Source organism: Limanda limanda, chromosome 9, assembly GCF_963576545.1.
Source record: "Limanda limanda chromosome 9, fLimLim1.1, whole genome shotgun sequence".
Taxonomy (NCBI): Eukaryota; Metazoa; Chordata; class Actinopteri; order Pleuronectiformes; family Pleuronectidae; genus Limanda; species Limanda limanda.
Window position 1 is genome coordinate 7,283,633 of NC_083644.1, and position 26,358 is coordinate 7,309,990.

The 26,358-nt window shown below is 43.6% G+C and overlaps 1 protein-coding gene across 2 annotated transcripts in view; it reads right to left on the reverse strand.

The window, feature by feature from the left end:
- Positions 1–7,779: 7,779 nt before the first annotated feature.
- The window catches only part of kank4 (KN motif and ankyrin repeat domains 4), a 72,436-nt gene continuing 53,857 nt past the window's right edge, over positions 7,780–26,358 (reverse strand). For both annotated transcript variants that reach the window (XM_061078844.1, XM_061078845.1), the window contains exons 3-10: positions 22,541–26,152; positions 20,202–20,295; positions 17,151–17,459; positions 15,146–15,230; positions 14,700–14,919; positions 14,454–14,596; positions 13,018–13,218; positions 7,780–10,799 (exon numbers count right to left, since the gene is read on the reverse strand). In XM_061078844.1, the coding sequence (XP_060934827.1) occupies positions 10,689–10,799; positions 13,018–13,218; positions 14,454–14,596; positions 14,700–14,919; positions 15,146–15,230; positions 17,151–17,459; positions 20,202–20,295; positions 22,541–26,152 (4,775 nt within the window). In that variant the 3' untranslated portion in view covers positions 7,780–10,688. The remainder of the gene's footprint in view (positions 10,800–13,017; positions 13,219–14,453; positions 14,597–14,699; positions 14,920–15,145; positions 15,231–17,150; positions 17,460–20,201; positions 20,296–22,540; positions 26,153–26,358) is intronic.

The following is a 26,358-nucleotide window of genomic DNA, read 5'->3' on the forward strand; positions in this document are numbered from 1 at the left end:
CCTGGTTTCGCTTGGTACTTTGCAGTGAAGGTGCATCGCTCTCTGTTCTTAGAGCCGGTGTCAGAGAAGGAATTTAGATAGTTTTATTCTAAATGCTCTTGTTAATAATCCATATGTGAGGGTTTGGAGTCTGTGCGCTTAGTGGAAGATGCCTCTGACTCCTTTGAAAGTGTCTCTTTGACCTGGATCCAACTCTTCAAGGTAAAGTTTGTAGAAATCATGAAGCTCTATCTGCTTTTAAAACAAAGTGAATATATCCACCTTGAATTAAAGTCCCAACAAGGGCTTTTTAACTGGTTATAAAACGGTCTTATTGCCTCTTCATGACCTACAACAGCAAATTAAACAATCAGGGAGAAAAGTAGCTTTTTTCTATAAACTATTCTCAATGTCTGTCGCTGGGATGAATTATCTACGAGCTCAGAGAAAAGATTTACGACAGTCCAGCTGGAAAAGCCGATGTTTAGGGCGGATGGAGACGAGACTATGGGCTTGGATAACTGTAACCACTAGCGTTTCACTGGTGTTATTGCATAGCAACACACACACACACACACACCTACTCACAACTATGAATGATCACAATGGCGTAGGCCCCCTGCGTAGGCTACATGCTACCTGCAGTGTAGCTAAGACGCATGAATCTGCCTCCTTCACCTTGATGATATTATGTTTTGCTGAAGTTGTTTTACAGAGCTGAAGGTTATCTCTCTGTTAAGGAATGAATAATACAAACAGACAACCTCAAAGAGATTTAAACTTCTTTAAATTCAAATGCACTTTTATAAATCCTAAATTTAGTAATTTGTCTCGTTTTTCAATCTGTGCTGTTTTTGTGTTTCATGGTAATTTCTCAGATTTTAGGTACGAAAGGGAAACAAACCATCTGCACAATTATTCAAGAGCAGTTTTTATTTCCGTCATTGACCGGTCACCTTCAGAAAACTGCTCAGTCATTACTCTGACACGATCCTTTTTACTTTAAGCTGTAGAGACTGGTATTTCTCCTGCAGGATCAAATTTGATTCGTCATGCAGAGTGAAGAAAAGTTTTTTACGAGGAGAGCAACTTAAACATAGAACTCTAATCCTCTGTAGGACCTGCTGTCGATAGCTGTTCTATAGATTCTGTTTCTAAGTTGAGGTTGATTGAGATCTGATTTGAAACGTCCTCGTCTTCCTCAGGACGTCGTCAGCGAGCACAGATAATACGTTCTGAGTAAAACGTTTCCAGCCTCCCCTCAGTGTCCCGCTCCTAAATAAAAAACATGAATTGATTTTGTCTGGTCACAGGGAAGGAGGGAGCTGTCTCGACATTGAACAGATTATCTCTCGCTGTTTTTTAATCCGCTGCGTTTGAAGTTGCAGACGTTGCATCACACGTCTGATTAATAGATCTCGATGATAAAAATCAGACACATTTAAGGAACTGATATCGATGAGTGCACAGCTTGATGAGATTTAAGGAAACAGTTGGACTTTGGTGGAGGTCTGTGATCTAGTGATATAATTGTTTGAAACATTTCATGGTTTTAATGCCAATTCCAATAAACTGAAGACACAGACACATTTGACCTCTGGGAAATCTGTTTTTATATCCGTCCACCCGACCACAGACGTGTCTTTAAAAAGCTGTGAGGAGCCTAAATGCAGAGAAAACCTTCAGTCTTCACTCCGTCCACGTCCCTGTCCTCCAGCTCTAATCTATTTCTCTGTTTAAGTCCCAGTAACATCCCACTGGTGACTGCAGCCTCCCAGCACCACAACACTCCACCTCTTCTCCTCCTCTCACCACCACACGTTTCCCTCTCGTCTGCTAAGTGGAGGCCATGTCTCACTCTATTTGTTAACACTCTGAGTTAGCGGAGCATCCAGGTGGATGAGAGCAGAAGAACCTCCTCTCTCCACCTGCCACTTACAGATTCATCAAAGATTCGGCGAGCCTTGAATTACAACTCTACTCAGGAAGATGATTTGGGAACAACAGACCTCAGTGTCTCGCCTTCTCCTCCAGGAGTATTTTCCTTTTTGCTAGAAGCACAATTACAAGAGTTTTTGCATTCAATAATAAAATGAGTTTGTGCTGCAGGATGTTTCTCAAAATGCAACCAATCAGGACCAGGTTTACTGTTATGATGATGATATGTGATGAACCTGATCTCTACTGCTCCGCTCTGCTTTACGAAGCCTTTTTCCCCGACTCTCAGTTTGTTGTCAAAAACAAATGTCTCATCAGTGACCTGAGGTCATAGGGGTGTTTCAGGTATCTGATCATCAGACATCCTCAACCAGAGAAGTCAGGGTCGATCACTCCCCGGCTTGTGTCCGAGCTGTGGGATACACCATGGATCACCCGTCTTGATCCACAGCCGCTTGATGGTTTATTCTGCAGCTTCAGAGATGTTGTTTGTGGCTCTTCTCTCCTGCAACACAACTAAAGGCTCATTTCTGCAGCCGTATGTCCACAAAGGTCAGTTTCAAACGATGTAGCCGTCACTACCCACATCCTTCCATTCGTCCTTCGTCAGATAGAAACTTGCATCCATAGATGTCTAGAGTTTGTTGACAACTACAAAAAGTTCCAGTATTGTTTATATTCACGTCTTATGATCGGCCCTCTTAAGGTAGCTTTGTCCATATTCGTCATTTTTCAGAAGATGTGAACAAACACGGATGAAATGAACGCAACGATCAGACGACAGGAACCCACACGATCTGAAGTGGAGCATGAATGAGCCTTTAACTGTCTCAGGTCACACTCACTGCTCTCATCAGCTGCTCTCAGTGACAACACCTGCACACACCACACACTGTGAAACCAACAGAGTCGGCAGCGAGCGAGAGCTAAAGAGCCGGGTATTTCCCTCAGGAGGTGGAGGAGAGGGGGGGGGGGGGGACGTTGGGCTCAGATTCATCAAGTGTCTGGGAACATCACTCCCAATGAATGATAATGTGGCTCCGAGTCTGATGGATATGTAAATAAGCCACTGTTTGCAAACACATCAACTTCACAGGGGGAGCGTACAGCTCGCTGCACTGCCCCCATGTGGCCAGAGAAGGTAATCAATCCAGGTGCAGTTTTAATTTTAGTTCAAACTGACACCTGGATTAACATGTAGGCTGCTGTTAATAAGAAAACACTGATTTCATGCTCTGCTGCAAGAAAACTATGCTGCAAACCATCAGAACAGGGATGGAACAAACACTCTTTTATTTCCAGGGCCCGTTATTCTCTCCATTCTCTCTCTCTTTCCACCACCTCTTCCTCTCTCACCTGTGTTTGTATTCCCTGCAGAGGTGAAGCAGGTTTATGTCTCTCCTCTCTCACAAAATTAACAAATAAAGTGTCTCACAAGCGTTGCAATAAAACTTGCCAGTGAAAAGTAAATTAACAATCCCCCCCCCCTCTTTTAGTTGGTTCCATTTGCATCAGCTCTTTCCTTTCATTTCATCCCTCCCTGCATTTTCTCACCCTCTCTCTCTCTCTCTCTCTCTCTCTCTCTCTCTTTCTGTCTTTCACTCACCCTGTCTCTCTTGGTCCATTTCATTTTTTTGACTCCATCAGCAGTTTGAGCTTTTTCCTTTCTGTAAAAATAAGAATCCCACCGCGGCTCCGTTCTGTTGCAGTGATAAGGAGTTTGAAAGAGGAGCGGTTACTGTAATGTGCCACATCTGGCCTCGTTAAGTTACTGCAATAAAGACTTTCTGTTTAAAAATGCATCGAACACACACACACTCGCCCCTCTGCCTCCCTGTCTCCTCCTCTTCCTCCCTCTTCCTCCCTCTTCCTCGTGCATGACAGGTCCTATTATCTCCTGGATAATAAGTTGCACAGATTTACCATTAGGGCAAAGTGGGGGGAGCAGGAATATGGAACAGTTTGTGTGTCTTTGTGTGTGTGTATGTGTGTTTGTATTCACATAGTATTTAGTGGTGTGTTTGCAGCTATTATTGTTCCCCTGTCTATATTTATGTGTGTGTGTGTGTGTGTGTGTGTGTGTGTGTGTGTGTGTGTGTGTGTGTGTGTGTTTGTGTTTGTGTTTGTGTTTGTGTTTGTCTGCAGTGTCCCTGCCTGCATCCATGGGTTTTGTGTGTCTCTGTGCATCTGTCCGTCTGTGTTTTGTGTTTTGTGTACCTCTGCCTCGACGCATGGGCATGCACGTGTGTGTGTTAGTGTGTGTCTGAAAATGTGTGTGTGTGAGGGATTGTGTCTGCAGTGGAACACACTAGAGGAGGAGTTGATGGGCTAAGTGCCATTACCAGATAATTACAGCTAAAAGTCTCCGTGCTAACGAGGACGGCTCATCATCACGGAGCTGGCAGAGGCCACCAAAACATCTGCAATTCAGATTAGTGTGTGTGTGTGTGTGTGTGTGTGTGTGTGTGTGTGTGTGTGTGTGTGTGTGTGTGTGTGTGTGTGTGTGTGTGTGTGTGTGTGTTCTGTATTCTTCTCTTGCTCTGTTCTCTCACTACCTCTCTCTCTCTCTTTGTCCATACGTGTGTTTGTGGACGGTTGTCGTATGATGAGAGGATTTCAGCTAAGCAGTGAGATTCATATTTTCAATAAGAAACCCCCCACATAGTGTGTTTGCATGTGAGGCTACACACACACACACACACACACACACACACACACTAAATAGAAACACTGTATATCAGTGTAATTGGCTGGCACCGGAGCCCAGTGTGAGTTGAGTTTCAGGGCATTCACACACCGTCTGTAATGGGCTCGTTCTTCACTCCCTGTGAGCGGCTTATTGCCCTCCTAAGTTGTGTCTGTATACACACACACACACACACACACACACACACACACACACCCAGTCAGCAACAGGGACATAAACGTGCATCATGCAATTACACCAAAACATCACAACTACTATTGCCCCCTCATGTCCTGCAGATGTGATCTTTGCATTATTTGTGAGATATGAATGTCATTATAAAGATTCTTCCAGCTGGAGCAGGTGAGGCTGTTTAGACGCTGATGCATCACAACCAGATTCTCCTCTGTGGAATCTCCTGCTCTCCACAGAGGAGCTGAGGTAGAGAACAACATCATTTCAACTCATTATCCTCCCTGGTGCTGTCTCAGTGCATGTGATCATGTGTGTTTATGGCTCCACATTAAGCTCTGTGTGCAGTGTGTTGTGCGTATTATCGCCACATCTGGAAACAACTCAGAAAACAGGCAGCTCCACGTCCTACACAGCTAAGAGCGAATCACTCTCCTCCTCTCACTTTGTGATTCACAGCCATCTGTTTCCTGTGAAAGTGACAGTGCAGTCGGCCATTATCACTCCCATCATTCCCATGAAGTAAAGCACGGTACTGGCAATAAACTTGATTTAACACCTCGTAAAAATAAAATACATAGACGTGTTTTATGTTGGAGTTATCACAGGGAAGTTAGTTAGTCCATAGACTTTTAAGATGGACGTGCTCAGCTGTCACTCGAGACTTTTCATAACGTTTTCATAGCGTCTAATATCTGATTAAAACCAAACTTGCCAGAAACATCTCTTTGACTTTTTAGCTTGACCATATAACATTGAGGAGGCAGGGTTTATGACCTGTACAGCAGCCAGCCACCAGGGGGCAGTCAAAGTGCTCTGTTACCTGAACGTGAGCTTGCTGTAGGAATATTTTGTCCTTGAAACCAATCATCATGCAGCTGTACTTTATATTCACAAGTAAATTATACCCAAGTAACATTAGAATGTAGATAAAAAGAACTAGAAATTATACTTTCAAAGACATACTTCTACAGATATCTCATACACATCTCTAGACCTTCATTCATTCTTTAAATCCTCCTGGTGCCAGTTTAAGTCGCGTTCCTGAGTTTTCCCTTGATCCATTTCTCTTCTGTTTTTCTTTGAAGATCTGTTCTTCGCTTTCTTTTCACATCTCGACACTTAAAAGAGCACAAAACCAGTGTCGTCATTAGCAGAGACAAGATGCTCTTCTGCATCGGAGCCCCGCTGCTAACGCTGAGTGATGCTGTAGCTTTACTACTACATGAATATTTAGTCTTTGTGTGACTTTAAAATCTGACAAATCTGAGTGAGACTGTGATAGATGGAGTCGTCAGGGAGCTCAACCGTCTGAACAAAGGAGAAACACTGAGGACACTAAGTCTATTGATGGCAGGTGGTTTCCTGGTCCCCGAGGAAATCAAGCAGCTAATGTGGCGTAATGATCAAGGTGATGATCTAATGATTGGCACGCAGCTAATTGTCCGTTAGGCCGCCTGCCGAGGCTTAAAATAGAGACTGACTGACGGGGGGGGTGGGGGGTGAGAAGGGTCCGTTCTCATAGTTCCGGCCACAATCAGGTGGAAAAATGCATCATTTGTGACATAAAGATTGTCAGCTTTAAGTACGAGAAACCTGTTCAGCAAATCCACTGTTGCAACTGTTGTTCTGGTTTTGCAGGAACTTGCTGCAACTGGTGTCTGATAGATACAAATTTTAATGGGCCAGGAGTGGAATGTAACTAAGTACATTTACCCAACTCATTGTATTGCTTGGAGATAAAAGTCACATGAAAGATCAAAAAACATACCAGCGTCTTGTAAGGTGTGGTGCATTGCAAATTACCCTCAGGATCATTAAAGTACCTCCCTACCTAACTATCCATCCATCCATCCATCCATCCATCCATCCATCCATCCATCCATCCATCCATCCATCCATCCATCCATCCATCCATCCATCCATCCATCCATCCATCCATCACTACTGCTGTGTATTCTTGGGGGGGGCCCCCCTCAGCTCAGGGCCCCAGGCAATTCCTCACTCCACCTCCCTTATTGCAGCACCCCTGCTTGTAAAGTTTTTATAGTGTGGCTTTGCCAGTTAAGTACACGTTACTTCTTTCTGATGAAGGGATTTCTCGACCACACATTCCTTAGAGAAAGATGTTAATGATCCGAGCTGTGGTGTATTAAGTGAAAAGCCTTCCATCCCGTTCCCACCTTCACTTCTTCAACCTGACTCCTATCAGGCCTGATGACCCACATGTGATCTGTGGAATCTCAGTGTGTGAACACTAACTGGGACGGAAGAAGACTTGACTGAAACAATTTGAAGAAAATCTACAGCAAATCCAGTTCTCTCTGATTTATACATTATTCTTCATATGTAGGAAAGGAGCAGCTCCACAGTGAAGAAGAGCTGCTGTCATCTTACTGCATTGTGATACTACCACCTGCTGGTCATTGTGCTCCATTACAACATATACCAGCAGAAGAGCTGTGGCCCACACATGTAAATAACATGTAAACAACATATAAACAACATACATGTAAACAACATACAATGGTTTACTGACATTATTGTGCAATCTTTGTTTCTTAGTTGTATCAAATCCATGAACATATGAGTATAGGTATAATTAAAAATCATTCATATAATTGTTTAATGACGGTAAAGATCTGTCTTCAATGTTGACAACTAAATCTCAATTGAAAAGACAAATAAGGTCCATTAAGAACTTGTCTTTTGTCAATTTCAGTATCAAAACTCCTGTTAATCTATGTAGAGGGAACAGAAGGTGAACTCTGCTGAATTGCATTTCTGTAACAGTGGCCACATGAATATATGTAAGATGCACAACATCGGATCAAACGCTCTTAAATGAGTCTTTTACACCGATGTTTTATTAATTGTGTCTTTCACAAAGAGTAAAGCTGAAACTAGATCCACTTTGCGTCTTCTTCACTTTGCTGCTGTTTCCCCGTCGGTAATAATAAGACAAGAGAAAATACGGCACAGGATAAGTTTTAAATATTCATTTATTTAGAATTAGTTCTCTGGTTTGTAACATACAAGCTTGTTGTACAAGGAATACTACAGAGAGGTACAGGTTTTTACATTTGACTCTGTCATATACACAGACTCAGATTTTCAGATGGGGTTTTTCCAACGAGAGGACTTTGCCCTTTTGCAGCTTAGACCAGTGTCAGATCTGCTTCTTATTCCCCCCCCCCCCAACACAAACATCAACGTTTGTGTTAAAACGACACGTGACACATGACGAAACCACCTGACCAGTCAACGTCAAGTCAAATAATCACATACTCAGGGAACGCTTATATCGCATATTTTCTAATCATCCAAATTCCCCTCGCGACAGATTCACTGGAGTATTTGTCCATGCATACATAAGTATACTATATATATTTATATATATATATATGGTAAAAATATAGCTTTTGGAATAAATACTCAATATCATTTATAGAGCAAACTTGTCAGACAATACTCGGTATATACTCTTCACAATATTGTATATACATGTATTTGGCTGGATTTTACAGGAACAGGTAAAATAGATATATATTTAACCCCATGTGAAACAGATTGGATTTCAGGTCTTTGGTGTTCAGCCACTTACGCAAACCTTTATTACATCTGGGTCACACTGGATTAAACATATGGATGAGATTTAAGACTTGAAGACACAGGCACGGAAGACCAGAAACACCGGAGACACCAGAAACACCAGAAACACCAGAGGCTTCACGGCAGCACGGGTCAGATCCACGTTCGGGCACAGACGCACATGTTTGTAGCCTGTGACTCAACAAATGCTGGGAAAAGTCTCATTGTTTTAGAGTAAATGCAGCTTTTACTATATAATTAACATACTTTATGTCATCCCTCTGTCTTCTTGTCTTTGTACATAGTTTCATTCCAACACCCATAATTATAAAGTGTCCAGATATGCGAGTACTGGTGCAGGATCGGAGGTCAGACCACACTGTGTCTCAGGAAAAAGAAAAGTTGTTGTTCTGGGCTGCATGCAGACGTCCATGTGTGGGTCTGTGTGTAGCCTTGTGCACGTGTGTGTGGATGATGAGGAGAACCAAAGCGAACGCCAGCGAACGGTGGAGGCAGAATTCACCTGAAGTAGCTTGCGAGACAGCACCATACTTGTTTTATATTATTAGAGAAAACTAAGACATTTGAAATCTAATTCAGGTTCTTCAGTTAGAAACAAATGAAAAAGTTTATCTAAGATCGGAGGAATCGTTCTCCTTGTTTTTGCAGAAGTTCACTCGACCACAAACATGGCAGTTGTTAATTGTTGTGTTGTTTCCCCCGTTTTTAAATCTCCATTCTCAGGTCACATGTAAACAGTGGATTTAAAAAATGGCAATTGTGCAGTTACGAGTTCATCTGTAATTAAACCTCCAGAGAATCAGTTTCCCTTTTGTTCTTTGTAAACTTACTGACCAGTTTGACATCTGCACTGGGAGAAACACTGAGTCGTAAAACCTTCATCAGACCAGTACTCTTGCTGGAAGATTACTTTAAGAATATGGGTGTAGTTTAGTGGTAAACAGATGCTAAAAGGCCACGCTCCCTGGAACACGTCTCCTCCACATGTCGTCTGATTAAGGCGAGATCAAAGCCACTCAGCCATTTATATTGCTTTAGACAGAAAACAAAACAAAACACAGTTCTGGTGTTAGTGATTATTTGAAATCAGGCAAATCAGATCTTTGTGTTGAGGATTTTTCCTCAAAATTAACGTCTTTTGACACCGACACCTAACTCCTGGTCAGTCCCATTGTCCGTGCCAGCTACAGTTTTCTATTTGGATGAGTCGCAGCCAGCCTGACATTCATTGTGCATTTTGAAGCAGTTGCATACATGATTCGATTGGATGCAAGCAGGCAAACAAGACGTACGTTATAGGTGAACTGGAGGATGGAGACCGAGACACAGAGAGAGAGATTATAATCATGAGAACAGACAGTATTACAACATACTGTTGTTGGTTTACTATAGGGCGACCAGCAGGGGGCGTGACTGAGTGTCTGCATGCAGCGCCTTCTGAATACAATCCTCTTATATTTGTAGACTTTTCTGTCTTTTATCAGGTTATTTAAAAATAATCATTTCTTCTGTTTCCAACAGATTTTTTATCTCCAACTAAACCATTTATTTTTTCTATATTTCACAGACGATGTCAGACGTGAAGAACATAATATAACAACACACTAAATGATGCCAAACCCCACTGAATGATGGGAAATTTCACCACGAGTTCTACTTTGCAATCTACACTTTTGGAGATATAGTTTCTTCTGGACACCGATATTATAGAGGACTTCTCACTGTACATAAACACAACTTTAAAAAAACAAAACAGTAGAAAATACACTTTCTGTGTTTGTATATGATTATTATCTGTTAGAATAACACTCTACATATATACTATGTTCTTAATAATGGCTTATGTCCAAATATGGATCAAGTCAATGAAGAAAAAAATAGAAATCAGGTCATATCTCATATCATATATTTGAAAGGTAGATCATGTGCTTAGTATCTTACCGGACAAGCTAGTTTTATGAGAGGAAGCAGCGTCCACTTGCCAGTCCATATACAGTGGGGTGAGAATATAAATATAATATATATATATATATATATATATATGTCTGACCACCTGCCCTCTCTGTTGTCTGTCCACTGAGTGGTTGATGCAGCATATGACACTGTGTCGGCAGAGATGTGGAAGAAATGTGTGGTCGTACGTTTGCAGGAGCTCCCACGACTCCACAGTAAACGTGGCAGAGTGTTTCCTGTGTGTCTCGGTTGTTTCCCTCTACGTTGGTGTGGCAGAGGGTCTTGAAGTGTGGTGCGGTGTTGGAAGAGTAAACGGGGTCTGCCTGGCTCAGAGGAGGTCTCCGGCAGCCGGGGGTCCCGAGGCTTGGCCCTCGGTCTGGGCCTTCAGAAGGTCAACGATTTCTGGGTGGGAGGTCGCTGACAGAGCGGTCTGACCGTTCTGAGGGAAGACAGAGGGAAGGTGTTAGTTTCATGTGGAAGACGATGCAGTGGCTGTTCTCATCCTGAAGGAGGCAGTGTTGTGTTGCTCGTTATCTAGAAGCTGGACATTAGAGCACATATTCTGCTGGGTTCAGTATCTCGAAATATCTCTGGGAAGAACGTTTTGCCTCCTTTCAAATCAGTGAAAATAATTTTAAAACCTCTCTTGCAAACACATCTCAACAGATCAACAAGGTGCAACTAATCATCCACAGATTAGCCTCTTTGCACTGTGCAGAAATTGCCTGCGTACAGTTGAATCCGAGAGGTTTTGTGGGACGTCAGGAAAGGAAATCGTATGAAAGGAACAGGAAATTGAAAATGTTGTGTCTTCGGAGGAGGTTATGTTGTTTGTTTGTTTGTTTATTTGTTAGAAGGATTCCACAACAATAACAGATTTCCCTGACATTTTGCAGAGCCGTGAGTCATGACCCAAGAAAGAAGTCATTACATTTGACTTATGAGGAGGTGAGGATCCAGATCAGGGAACAGATCTAGGAACCGGTTTTCCAATTTTTTATTGATTTCTCAGATAATAAATAGGGATCAGGTGAATTTAAATGTAGCTATAAATTGGGCCTTGATGTTCTAACTCATCTCTTTAACTATAATAACATACTTTAGCATGTGACCCCTTTGTCAATTTATACCATCCATTGACCAAATAACAATAATACTATTTTGACAATTATCCAACTGCGTGAGAAAAAACTATATGTGTGTCCTTGCACAAAAACTCCCTTTCTTTCCCTGGAAGAACAAACCTCTTCACGATGCCTTCCCTTACAAGCCTGTGTCTCTGTAGATTAAGTTGTGAGCTTGATGCTGACACACGATTCAAGACAAGCAGCTATAAATTTCCACGGCTGAGTAAACTGGCCTTGTACAGCAACATCTCTTCTATTCAGCAAATACTATGCAGCCTTTAGATATTACTGCGAACCGGCAGGTAAGTGACCTTCCAGAGCTGCTCATTTCACCTGTTTTAAGATTCAATCACACAGCAGATAATATGGTTTACAGATTTCTCTCCATCATCTCGGACACAGGGTTTTGTGAATCCTTCAGGGACAATAGAATCAGAGCCCAGGGGGGTGATTGCAGGAGTGGAGGTCCGGCTTGAATGGTTGAGATGATGTATGAGCAGCAGCAGTATTGTTCACAGTATTGTTTGCAATGGAGCAGTCCAGTGGCTGAGCAAGGCATCGCTGCGACTGGTTCCCTGACTGCGACTGCACAAGGGAATCAGCAATCCAGAGGAATCAATAATGCACTTGGTTGAACAATCAATCTACTATGTGAGGGTCCAGGCCCCGGCCCCGGGCCCTGTATGTCTACAGCTACACCGGCCACCTTAAGCTGAACACAGCGATGTCCTAATACGTAGTGACACTTCCTACGAGGAGCCGCGTGACCGTTAGTGTGGTGAGAGCTGCAGAGTATCAGAAGTGATGCAGTGATCCTCTGTAAAGAATTAACCTCTATTAGAAAGTAACGTGGCCACTACAGGGACCAGAGGTGAAGCCATTCTGAAGTTTTCCAATAGAGATCAACTCATTCATTTCTCGTAGTTTTTTATAAAAGTAGAGTTATAACCATAGACTGTAGATCAAAATATGGATTTAAACTACGGGTCTAAAAAGTGAAGCCAATGTCGAGGGGATTGAAATCTGTATTTTCTTGAATGACCAGGAGAGGGCGTCAGTTTTTATAGAAAATTTGGAATAATTGCTGCTACTTCTTTCTTGTTTTATGATTTCAGTAAATATTTTCTCAAAGATTTTATTGTGTAAATTTAAACAATAAATCACTTAACACCTTGAGGCATTGATACCATGTGACTGACAGCCAGCACCATCCAATAGGTGCAGGTTTCAGGTGTTGGTGGGCAAGTTCGCAGTCAGGCTCCACCCCCTGCTCCACCAAATATGGCAATGTCTGGTTTCTGGTTGCCAGACACAAGGTTTCGAAACCAATGAGTGATGTCACAGTGGACTGCCACTCAACGTTGGTCTGTAAGGGGGCGTATCTGGTCTAACAATCTGAGTAAGATCTTAACCTGGCTCCATATGTCATAATAAGTGTCACTATTGAATGTGCCCGTTCTAAACCATAATGAGAAGTAAAGCATCTTCAGTTTTGACAGCAGACCAGTTGATGTGAGTTCAGCCCTTCACCTTGTCCACGAGGCCGGCGTCGCAGCGACCCGTCTCCAGCAGCAGACGAACAATGTGCACGTGTCCGTGTTCGCTCGCACACATCAGGGCTGTGGATCCCTCGCGGTCCTGAGCATTGACGTCCGCGCCCGAGCTCAAGAGCAGCTTCACCATGGCAACGCGACCGTGGCTCACCGCGAGCATAAGTGCCGTCTGGCCCGCCTGGAGAAGGAGTGAGAAACAGAATTAGAAGCAAACAGTGGGAGGGGGGTGGGGAGTTTGAGGGGATAATCTATATAAATATATATGAGGGATAAAGAGATTAAGAGAGACGCAGGGTCGGGAGGAGAGCTGGAGGAGGAAGAGTGAGTGACCTCGACAAAACCGTCTCAGAAGATCAGAATCATCGTGTAACGAGTGAGTGACAGGTAATAACTTTATACTGGTTAAAACTTCAACAGACAAAACTCACAGTCTTATAGAAATTCATGTGAAGACCAGTAAGATGGATAAATTCAGACTAAACCTCTTACACTCGGTCAATGTCTACACGGAACATGGGCTATAAATCACAGCACAACTGATATGGATTCTTGGGGGCTATAGGGAAGAAATAATTTGCAATACCGATATATTGGCCAATATATATATATATACATTTCTAATGATTCCTAAGATGTTATTAAACCCTGATGAGAAAGAAATGAAATTGAGCCTTGATATTTTAAAATGTAATCATAAAATCGATTCAAAACCAGTATAAATTTAAAAAATATATATAAAACCAGATCTATATAGTTTTCATAATATTAATAATCATCTCTTTATGTCTATCGCACAAAACAAACTTTCAAAGTGTTTGGATAATAAACCATCACACAAGTAGATAAACATAGAATAATAACATAAAAACAAATAAGAAACAGTCATCAAAGGATAAAAGCACTAAGCCTGTGATAAACATTTAATCATGAAAATTTATTACATTAATAAAATGCGGGATGTTTAAAGTATCTTTTAAGCTTTAATGTAAAAGGAAGCTACTGACTTGACTGTTTGCCGTGTTTCCTCGGGAATATAAACATAAAACGATTGTTTATTCAGTAAAATCAAAGTTTTCATATCAGTTAATATCAGCAAACCAAACCTTGATACCGATACGACTGTTAAAGGTCATAACAGCTCTTGTTGTTAACCAAGAGATAAATTATTCACACTACTTATAAACACTAGTGTACTTCTTGTCAGTAGATTTGATTTTCCTCTGAAGATGTTTTGAGAAAACAGCTGATGTTACCTGTATTTCTACAAAGTAGCCACTTGTAAAAAAATATCCTCACATCCCCCGGAGAAGTTTATTTTAATTCCTATATCTACTCTTCCTGAAATTCAGTCTGCACCGCCTGTGACCATATGAGAGAGCGTGTTAGTAGCTGGGAGCACTTCCTGTTTATTACCTGTCTGGAGCGAGCGTTGACATCTCCCAGTCTCAGAAGTTGTTGAGCCACCTCTAGATCACCGGGGCTCTCAGCAGCTGTCAGCGCAGCGAGCATCACTGGAGTGTAGCCGGCCTTGTTCACATTGTTGGTTTCACATAGACCTGCACACACACACACAGACACACACACACAGGGTTTCACTACCTAATTGAGCATCATCTTGCCCTCATCTGTTCTGCATTCAGCCGTGTGTGTGGATCTCACCAGTGTCCAGCAGCAGCTCGACCACGGGGAAGTTGGAGTGTGACACGCTGTAGTGCAGCGCCATGTTCCCGTTGCCATCTGTCAAGTTGACCACATATGGCAGAAGAGTGGGCGTGGTCAAGCCCACCTGTCGCAGGTACAGTCTGACGGTGTCGGCCTGCGAGTCCTTCTGACTGGACACCTTGAACCACTCCTGGTAGAGCACCACTAAAACCTGACGCTGAGGAGAGAGGGAGGAGATGAAAGACGGGAATGAAAACGGCACGTCTGCATTTTTACTGTAGGAAACACACAGTAAACCACCATCACTCTACTCATTAACGTCAGAAAGCTCAGTAAAGACGACATAATCATTCCAGCGACAGAAAAGTAAATACATTACAAGAGGTTATACTAACTTTGAACGTGAAAGAAAACAAAGATTTATTCTAAGTGTAAATCCATACCATTTCTTTATCAGGCGATGGAACCTCTTCCATACGATCCTTCACATAGATGCAAGCATCGATAAACGCTTTGTCAACTTTCTCCCTGAGAACAAAGAACAAGTTGACACGTTAAGAAGAAGTCTTCAGTCGCCCGTTACAGAGAACTTTAGAATTTAAAAAAAAACAAATCCACGTGTAACCCATCACTCTCCACATCTGTTCTTTCCATTGTTGTGTTTTGTGCAGGTTCAATGTGGAAATACCATCAAGTCTGGAAACATGTGGCCGAGAGACGGCTTCTGTGGTTCTGTGTAAAATCAGTCTGGGATGAAAACAAAAGATAAAAGATACCCTGCAGGCTTACACACACACACACACACACACACACACACTCACACACACACACACACACACACACACACTCACACACACGACACATCAGTCAACACTGTGACACATTGATACCACATGCATACGTCTATGGTAACAGTTTACACTGATTCACTGCTTGTGATGCTCGTCCATCATGCACACTGAGCCTGAGTAGGTCACAATCATTGTGTGTACTCCATCCATAACACACACACACACACACACACACACACACACACACACACACACACACACACACACACACACACACACACACACACACACACACACACACACATATATGTAGGTGGTGAGTGATGGCCTAGTATATGTCCTGTTCTCTGCCAGGGGCCCCATCTAATGTCTGGCCCCCACGGCCCCCAGTTCTATTTAAGTACCTGAGGCAGAAAAGTCATTATTCAGTGAAAGGAAGAACAACACTTCTGGTTATTTGCTTATTGTCCCGGACCTCTGGTACTTAAGGGTGAATGCTAGTCCGTGTCTTTTGTGTGACACTTGTGTGTGAGTGTGTGTGTGTGTGTGTGTGTGTGTGTGTGTGTGTGTGTGTGTGTGCGCGTGTGTGTGAACGTGTGTGGCAACGAGTCTGTGCAACATATTAAGAGGTAGGCAGGGATGAACAGAAGTGTATGTAGTAATGAGTGTGTGTTAAATGGATTTGTGTGCGTGTGTGTGTGTGTGTTTGTGTGTGTGTGTGTGTGTGTGTGTGTGTGTGTGTGTGTGTGTGTGTGTGTGTGTGTGAGGTGCACTGTATATTAAAGCGTCAATCAGCATTCTATCCAAGTATCTCGGCAGCAGCTGGACACAAAACAAAGCACGAGCTTGTTCCTACCCGACAACCCTGTGATCTTTAAAGACGTGTGGTACAGGGAGCCTGTTGTGTTTTAATTATATTGCTCAGAGTAAAGTAATTTATATTCTGTCATTAACTTAACGACACAACCTACACTGGTTAAACACTTTCCCTAATATCGCTCTGATGCAACATTTAAAGACACATAGTTTGCCACAGGCCACTTGACCACATAAGTCCAGCTATTGGTGCTAATTCAGCTATGACGTTTTATGAGATCTTTGGTCCAACGTTAATCTAAAGTTTATGTATCATTATCATAAATAACATTATTCATATTGGACATTATTATTTTAAAATGTTTGCCTCAGGGAATAATTGGCACGTTATCTGATATCTGATCTATGAGTGTGTGTGATTTGGTGACACTCTAGTTGGTTTATTGAATGTAGTTACACATTTTAATTCCTGCATGTGTGTTATAACTGTAAACTTCTAAGTGTTTTTGGTGATATCCTTGCTAGGTCAGTTCATTAGTGAGCTCTGGAAACTTGGACACTGAAGCAGTTACCTCAGAAACCTGACTACAAATCAGTGCAGGTATTAAAAACACACCCAATAACTCAACCTTTTTCTAGCTTCAATCACTCTCACTTTCTGTAGATAACACTCAGATTAGAAACTTTTAGGAGAGAAGAAACAAACAGCCAACATTGACCATTCACAGTTCGGAGGCCTTGTGTGTTTCTGTAGAGACGCACTAAAAGCTGTTGCGAAGCCTCGACTGCTGGTGACAGTGAAACAACCTAATACATCACTATAATTGAAGCTGTGACTCACCGCTCAGCCTGCTCCTCCTGCAGCTCCTGGCTGCTCCGTGGATCCATCAGGCCTCTTTCACTCTGCTCCTCTCCGGCAGCAGCACCTCCTCCCTCAGCAGGGACCTCTGCATCCTTTGCCTGGGTCTCTGCTGCCTCCTCAGGCTTCTCTGACGCTTCAGGCTCCTTCTCTTTCTCATTCTCCTTCTCCTTCTCCTTCTCCTTCTCCACCTCTGGCTCTGAGCTGTCCTCTTCCTCCTCTACCTCAACCTCCACCTCCACCTTCGTCTTCTCGTCTCCACTGGACTCTTCGCTGGAGGTCGTCTCGTAGCTGGAGGACGACAAAAAATCATTGTTATGTTTATGTCTACATGTTTTTGATGGTTCGCAGGATTTCACAAAAATCACTCAATTTCCATATATATTTGTGGAACTCATATCCTGTTGTTGCAGATCATGATCACTTTCTTTAACACTTATTCATAGGTCTTGATGGAGAACGGATATCTATGAGTGTGAGCATTCTGGTGCAGCTTGATTGACTGTTGGGCCTTGGTTGAGGTCTGTAATCTCTGAGTAACATTCTAGTTTCATCTGTGGTGCAACTTTTTCATACTCAGGTCCGATTTTGGAAGGTGACATTCAAAAAGTGAGAACCCCCTTCTTAAACCAAATTTAGATTCTAAAAGATATAAGACGAACTTTGGTAAGTTCAACCAATATTTCTTCACTGAAAATAAACACGTGTATACAAATTCAATACTAGCGGCCACATCAGTGAAACACCTACCGAGCTAAAACAAATATGAAAAGGGGTAAAATAAACTTTGGCCGAGGCTACATGAATACTAACAGGTTACTCCCCTCGTGACCTCCGGCCTTACATGAGGGAGATGCTTGTTTAATGCAGCCTCGGCCCAAATAACCAAAACATCCTTCAAACAGTTAAACATACATAAAAATCCATAGGTATGTTTGCACACGCACATATGAAACCTTTAAGAAAACACGACCTTGTTCAGAGGGGGGGGGGGACAACTGGAGAGATATATTTAGAGATGTGGAGATTAACATGGACGTGTGTGTGTGTGGGTGATACCTGGGGTGTATCATGAAGGTACCTCTGTGAGGCCAATCAGATACGTCTTATACTGAATGCCACTGATTCATACTTGTTATTTGTAGATGCACACACACACAGACACACACACCACAAGAGGCGTTCAGGGGCCACAACATTCCCTGGATTCCAGAGGAGCTCAGGGGAGATGAGCGATAGGCTAGAGAGCATCCAAAAGAGGAGAAACACAAACAGCAGCCCACTTCCTGGTGTGGGTGAGAGACTAAACATAGTCAGAGAAAACATTGTTTCCCTCATTATAATGAACATTTGCTAGATTTATTTGGGATTTGTCCTATGACAGAATTAAGAGGAGACAAATGAGGTGTGGTCTGTCCCTCTGGTGGATCTGTGTAATAGCTCTGATAATCTGTTTGCTCTGGAGAGTGGCCATGTTTCGATTCTGAGACAGGGAGGAAGACTTCAACACAGCTCGTCTCTATAAAAACAAAGCGAAGGGGAGCAGGTCATAAAACTGTGTAAGTCAGGAATGCAAGGGCAGGAACCAGGGAATAAAACAAATGTTCTAATAGCAGCAACTTGCTTCATACACAGGAGGTGCTACCACCCAGTCACAACTTTCCTTATCAGTGATGAGGAATACTGGACTTGAACTGAACTTGACTTTTACCAAAAATAAATACGTGATTAGATGTGTATGGGAACACCCACAATTCTCTATTTTATAATTTTTCAGACTAATGGCCGACAAGATACATATCTAACAACTTTAGAGATTAATTATAGTTAATTTAAGTGGCTGTATTATTTATTTAGCTGATCACAATCCTTCAATCACAAACTAATGTATGAACCGTTTATGATTCATTGTTTCCTCTTGCACTCGTCTATTATTTTAGTAATTTTAGTGCCTGAGCATAAAAATATAAATACAAAGTAATTCTTAATAACAAATGATATCATGTCAAGAACAGGAGGTCCTGTGACCTTGACCTTTTATCCACGACCACCAAAATATATTCAGTTCATCATCGAGTCCAAATGAACATTTGCACCAAATTTGAAGAAATTCTCTCACAGCATTTTTTAAGATATTGTGTTAAAATAATGAGATGTACATACAGACGGACGGACAAACTGAAAACATAATGCCTCCGGCCACTGGCTCAGCTTCTTTCACCCACTACCATCTGCTTGGTTGAAATTCATAACACACACACACACGTACATGTGCCGCATCCAGCATCAGCAAACACAGATAGCAGCACTCTTATACAAAGCAGGGAGATATCAACACACATCACATAACGTCGACCTACAACACATATTCATACGCACACTCACACTTGCAGCTAGCAGCAGACGTGAGGTTCAGAGTCGGTGGGGTCACACCCACATGAACAATGAGAAGACTCTGAACTAACTGAAAAATAACAGTTTTTAAAAACATATTCATCATCCAAATAGATGGAGTTCATTTTATCTTGAGTGTAGAGAACAGCCATCATTTTATCTAATGATCCAAAACCACAGCCCACAGACGCCTCAGTGAATATTTACTTTGCTAAAATTCCCAACAACGAACACAAATAAAGCTGATTACCTGGATGGATTCAAAGTGTCTTATTGCTCGAAAAGCACCAACACTGCACATGTTGCTCTTTCTACCAGAGGAACAATAATCCAGGTTTCATTATGTGACTACTTCACTAAGTCTACTTCTTACCAAAATCACCTGGAGTTATTATTGTCTGGCTAATCCGACTGAAACCACTTTGCAGAATGTAAGATTTTACACCTGACAAGTCAGAAAAAGGAGAAATAATCCTTGTTTTTGGAGAATGTTGCAAAATCAAATCTGAAGAAAACTGAATATTGTCTTTAATTATTGGGGTATTATGTTCCCAGTCTCCTGTTGATAAAAGAGTATCAAAACATGCACAGACACACAAACACACAACCGCCAACATTGATTAAAGAGGACTACTTTACCCTCCATTCACTCCAACGAACTTCAGGTTTTTCTTGGCTCCCTTGGTGCCCTGCTTGTCAGCAACTCCATTTTTCTTCATGATGGATTTGAGACCTGGTGAAGAAGAGGACACATGGAAAGAGACAGAAAGAAGGGAGAGAGACTTTGTGTGTTAATGTTGTGTCTGTGTGGAGAAAGTGAATGTGTCTTTAAACTCCTAAACACAAAATACAGCATGGTGTTTCTCCCTGCCTGCACCTATTTGATATATTATAGCATAACATATATATGTAAAGTCGTTTTAATGATGTGTATACACAAAATGTGTATTGTACACATAACAACAGGGGATAAAGGAAATGAACAAACATGAACAAATGAGTGAAAAAAGGACATGAGGGGTTTCTGAATGTTTTTAGAAGTATTACAATGACATTAATCATATGTTAAGACCTTGAATGCTAAATCCAATTGAACTTGAATTTGTGAACCCATCAAAGGGAAGAATGTGGTTTATCCCCCCAGTAAAGTTACAGAAACATATGCAAAGGAGCACTGGGGCTGTTCTGGAGGCTCAGAACTTGCACTTTATTAAGACACTGGTGAATTTTCTTTAACTCTTCTACAAATGAAAATAATACCATAACTTTCCATTGCCACCACTGTGAATCCCCTGTTGGTTCAAATTATTTCTCTAAGTCATAACATTGATGAATAATTGGTGCATGTTCCTCAACCATGAGCAGATAATAGGTTTACGAGCAAGAAGCACATTATACTGGCACTGGTGGCTCAGACAGACAATAATAGTTTGCACATGTCGGCTTGTTTTTCTTGTTTCTTGGTGTTTTTCTATGAGCCTGTATGATATCGAAGAACCTCTGGCTGCAATGACGAGCATGTACAGCTCCTCAAATGTGGTGGGATCCCTTCGCTGGCAGAGAACAGGGAGATTAAGGCCGGATCTGTACACTCCATACAAAGAAATCTATAAAACTACAAGAAGATAGTTGACATGAAGACCTTATTTCAGGAATGTGCAAATATAATAAGATGACAATTACTTTGCTACGAGTACTGACCAAATTAAGACAATTGCAGCCCTAGAAACTTAACACAGGGCCACACTGGGTCCGGATAATTGACAACATACAACCTTGACATTGTCAGGTCCGTTTATGTGTGTAACTGCCCAATAATTGATTCTACAGGGGCTCCTCCGCTGGCTCTCAGCCCGGAAAGGCTGTCTACACTGTGCCTGACAGCAGACATGATGCAGAGGCTCTGTTATGTTTTATGCAAGGACATAAGGGTGTGGCTTCCAGCCAAAAAAAAAAAAAAAGATCCCAGAGACCACCATCTAAGGAGAGTGATGCTTTCCCAGGAGATAACAGCAGGCAGCGGGAGGAGAGGGGAGGTTATGATTATATTTGGCATTTGAATACAATCTATTACTAACGTCTAATAAATAAAACAATGCTGTGATTTAACCTTCCCTCTCTTCTTCGGAGATAACACAGCACTCATCCGTGCAAATCTCCAGTCTGGTGACCCGGAGGAGTTAAGGGTTCTCAGTGGGAAAGCAGTGGTTTTTGTGTGTGGGAGCTGAACACTGGTTTCATCGAAGGTCAAAGAATGCCACGCTGAGAAGGTCAGACGTCAAAGATGTTTTCAGTGACCCCAAAGAAACAGTGACAACACAACACACACAACACACACCCACAATGCACTTAAAAGCACCGCTGTATACCGAACTCCCATCACTGAACTTAAAATGAACTCTGAATACAAAATATGTGTGTGATAGTGTGTGAGTGATTCAGCTCCTGGGCCAGAAACAGAACAGCGAAACTAAAGGGATAGAAGAAAAGCATCGCCTGTTCGATGTGTGTGTGTGAGTGAGTGTGTGTGTGTGTGTGTGATCTTTTACAGCTATCTTTGTGAGAACCAGTCTGAGTCTACAACCTAGTGAGGACATTTTGGGAACGTGAGGACCTTTTGGCCGGTCCACATTTTGTGACCCTCCCTTTAATGGACTGTTTGGGGGTTAAGACTTGGTTTTAGGGTTAGGGTTCGAATTGAGTTCAGGTTAGGTTAAGAGTTAGGGTTAGGATTAGGCATTTAGTTTGGATGGTTAGGGTTAGGGTAAGGGGCTAGGAAATGTATTATGCCGATGAGTGTCCTTACTAAGATAGCTGTAGAAACGTGTGTGTGAGAGAGATGGAGAGACAGAGAGAGAGGGAGAGAGGGCCTGTGCTGTGCTTGTGTTACAATTACAAAAGTAGGTATGTGACAAACTGATGAATACTTGTGTATACGGTATAAACAATGGGGGGATGGACTGAACCACGGGACCTACCTTGTTCTTGCTGTTTTTTGGCCGCAGCAGCTTTCTGAGCTGGTGAGTAGAAGGCAGAGAGGACACTGAGGGAGCTGACCAGTTGACTCTGAATGGAGCTCATTTTGGAAGGAGCTGCTTTCCCTGCTGGTTTCCCTGCCGGTTTTCCTGCCGGTTTTCCTGCCGTTTTCCCTGTTGTTGCTGCAGGGACTGTTTTCCCCACAGGCTTGGCTGCTGCTCCTTTTCCTGCCTCTGCTCTTTTCCCTGCTGTCTGTTTCTGTGTGCTCGGGATCTCCTGCTGGACGGCTGGCTGCTGAGCTCCGGAGCTGCTCCCCAGCTGGGCCCACTGCTCCCCCAGCAGCCCTGTTAACCGGGTGACGACTTGGCCCAAAGCCGCAGGTGAGGTCGGAGACTCGCCGGATCCTCTGCGAAGAGTTTGGGTCTCACCGGAGTCCCGACGAGCGGCCTGGGCTTCAGTTGACCCACGTCGCTTGGCTGATTCACTGGAGGCTCTGCGCAGGGATTGTGTCTCACTGGGATCTTTGTGAGAGGGCTGAGTCTCACTGGAACTCTTACGGGAGCCCTGAGACTGACTTTGCAAATCGCTTGACCCCTGACGAGCCAGGCGGGTTTGGGCTTCTCCTGATCCACGACTAGGAGGCTGTGACACACTGGACCCTCTCTGGGTTCCTTTAAGCTCTTTTGAACCCCGTTTAGCTGCAGAGGTTTGAGAGTGAGACTGAATTGATTTTGGACGGGTCTGGACTCCACTGGAACCAGAGGACGGACCCCTAGTCTCAGCCTGAGGTTTTGACGGAGGTTTTTCCTCAGCAGACTCCTCAGAAGGCTTCTTTGCTTGGCTCTTCTCCTCGACCTTAGACACAGACGGGGCTTCAGGTTTGACCTGCTGTTCTGAGAGCTGTGTTGGAGATTGAGCCTCAGGCTGAGGTGCATCCTGTACTTGTGCCTGGGGCTTTGTCTGGGGCTGCTTGGCTTGACCTTCACTGGATCCTCTGCGAGGACGCACAGGTGCAGCCTGAGGTTGAGGCGGTGTTGGCAGTGCCGGCTCTGCTGAGAGCTTCCGGCCTCTCTGAGGTCTGACAGGAACTACTGTCTTCACAGCTGCGTCCTCTGCTGCTGTAACAACCACATCAGTGAACACAGTGTCTTTGACTGTCACACACACAATCTCACCCTCTCCCAGTTCTTTCTTCTCTTGACTCTCCATGGCGATCGGCTTCATTTCAACCGTTTCTGTCACTACACTCTTTGTCTCTGTAATTTCTGTAGTTTCTGAGTCTTTCTGTGCAGTCGTACTTGTTTCAAACACAGATTCCTTGTCTTCTTCTGTTGAAGCAGTTGGACTGGTACTCTCTTCATTCTGGCTCACAAAGCCCAAAGCTATAACTTGCTCAGCTGCACTTTCTTGCACAACAACTGAACTCTCTGTGATGACTTTCATTACCACACTTTGACTAACTCTTTGAATTCTTTCGGTCTCTTCCTGGTCCTCCGTGCTTTCACTGACCACCGTGCTGACTTCCTCTACTCTTTCTGTGCTTGTGCTTTCCCTACCCGGACTCTCTGCTTCTGCACCTCTTGCTGGATTGTTGCCTGGTCGTCTCTCTGTCTCTATCTCTGTCTCTGTCACCTGGTCGGTCCTCTGTGCCACCTCTGTCTCTGTCACCCTGTCTACAGTGTCCACCCTCTCTGTCTCTGTCCCCCGATCTGCACTGCTGGCTCTCGGCCCCCGTGGATGGTCTGTCCCTGTCTCTCCCTCTGTCTCTGTGACTTGGTTGACCCTCTCAGCCACAGGCGTCTCAGTCATCTGATCCTGAGTGGCGATCCTCTCCGTAACCGTTCCCCGTTCAATGCTGTTGGCTCTGGGTCTTGGTGGACTCGTTGAAGGTACTTCTTCCTCCACGTCTGTGACTTGGTTGACCCTCTCAACCACTGGGGTCTCGGTCGTCTGATCCTGAGTGGCGATCCTCTCAGTAACTGTTCCCCTTTCAATGCTGTTGGCTCTGGGTCTTGGTGGGCTCGTTTCGGGTACTTCTGCCTCCATGTCTGTGACCTGGTCTTGTGTTTCCACTTTATTATCAGTTACTTGATCAATACTTACACTGGGTACACATACTTCAACACAGATTTGATCTGTATCTGTACCCTTATCTACTCTACCGACTGATTCTGTCTCTGTCTCTTGGTTCGCAAAATCTACTCTCTCTGTCACTGTTCCTGTGTCGATGCTCACTCTTCTTGGCCCGCTCTCTACTTCTGGAGTACAAATCTCCACTCTCACTCCCTCACTCAGTTGCAGTATTTTCTCCTCTTTTACCATGTTGTCCTCTATTTGTTCCTTTAAAAGGCTATTAGTTTTATCCAGCTCTTGGCTGGCCTGAGTAAGTTTATCCTCCAGTATCATTAGCTTCTCCTGCAGTATCTGCACACTGTCTGGTTTCTCAAGTTGTCTTGGTTTTTCCGCATCTTGAATGTTGCTTGTCCCTGCATCTTTAATAGCCTCTCTACTTGATGTTAATTGCTGCCCTGCTGTGTCCTGTGATAGCTTGTGCCCTGCATGCTCTAGTGGATTCTCTATTGCTTCTTTTGGTTTGTCTGATTTTTCTGACGGCTGCGATAGTCTCTCAGATTCTTGTGCTGACAACTTGCCCATTTGTCCATGTGCTGAGGCACTCTCATCTTTTTGTGAAACTCTGCTTGTCACTCCAGCAGGTTGAATGGTCGGGGCTAAACTGAGCCCTTCTGAGGATCTGTGTGCTACCGGCTGAGTGTGTGACCCAGCGTCAGGGGCTGTTGTAGAGGGGGATGTGGAAATCTGTGCTTGGGTCTGGGCTTGGAGCTCTAGCAATAGCCGCTCCTTTTCCTCCCTCAGTGAGCAGATCTGGGCCTTAAGCTCCGGGATGGTTTTAACCATTTCCTCCAGCTCTCTGACTCGCTTCAGTGCCACTGTGATCTGCTGGTGGAGCCCTGTTCGATCCTGGGGTACGCACCGTCTCTCTGTTACATCCGGTGAAGCACGGAAGATGTTTTCTGTTGAGCCATTCTCTGGTGTTCCCACAACACGATCCGGACTGCTTGAATCAGAGCTTTTCCGCTGCTGGAGGGTGACGGGCATGCTTGATGCTCGGAGCAGGTTCGGACGACTTTGCATCCCCGGTGTTTTCTCTTCAACACCTCGAGCCCCCGTACATGTTTCATCTCTGGGCTTAGGTGCAACATAACCACCCCCCTGACTGGTTGTCCCCCTGTTGCTCTGGCTGGAAGTCCCCCCTTCATTTGCCCTGAAGTCAAATAATTGTTGCACCTCTGTCACCCGTGATTTAGGCCTTGGCCCCAAGGTGGATGTTCCTGACCATGTGCTATCCTTGTCCTTGGCGGCGGGCCTGGCTCCATGCCCAGGGAGACTGAAGTTTCTAGGTAGTGTGCTGAATTTGGGTGGGCCCTTGACCCTGCGCTGGATGTGGACCCTTTTGATGGTGTTTCCTTTTTCGATATCGTCAACATACTTGAGGAAGTCCAGGTCCAGATGGAAGCCATAGGGAGTCTCCACTGAATAGGGCAACTGCTTCCTCTGAACACCGCCCTCACCAGCTTTGGTCTGAAAGCCGTTGGCTGAAAGAAATGAAAATGAAAATCAGTCAATTAATCAACGCTCCTGCTCCCACGGATCAAAATAACAGGAGCAATAATATTAATAACTGAAATCCCAAACTGGATTCATGTGTGCATGTGCTTGACGAACGACCCATATTAAACATTATAATCTACAATGTTATTCCTTTTCATCCATTTGTTCTGTCAGGTCGTACGGTGCGGCA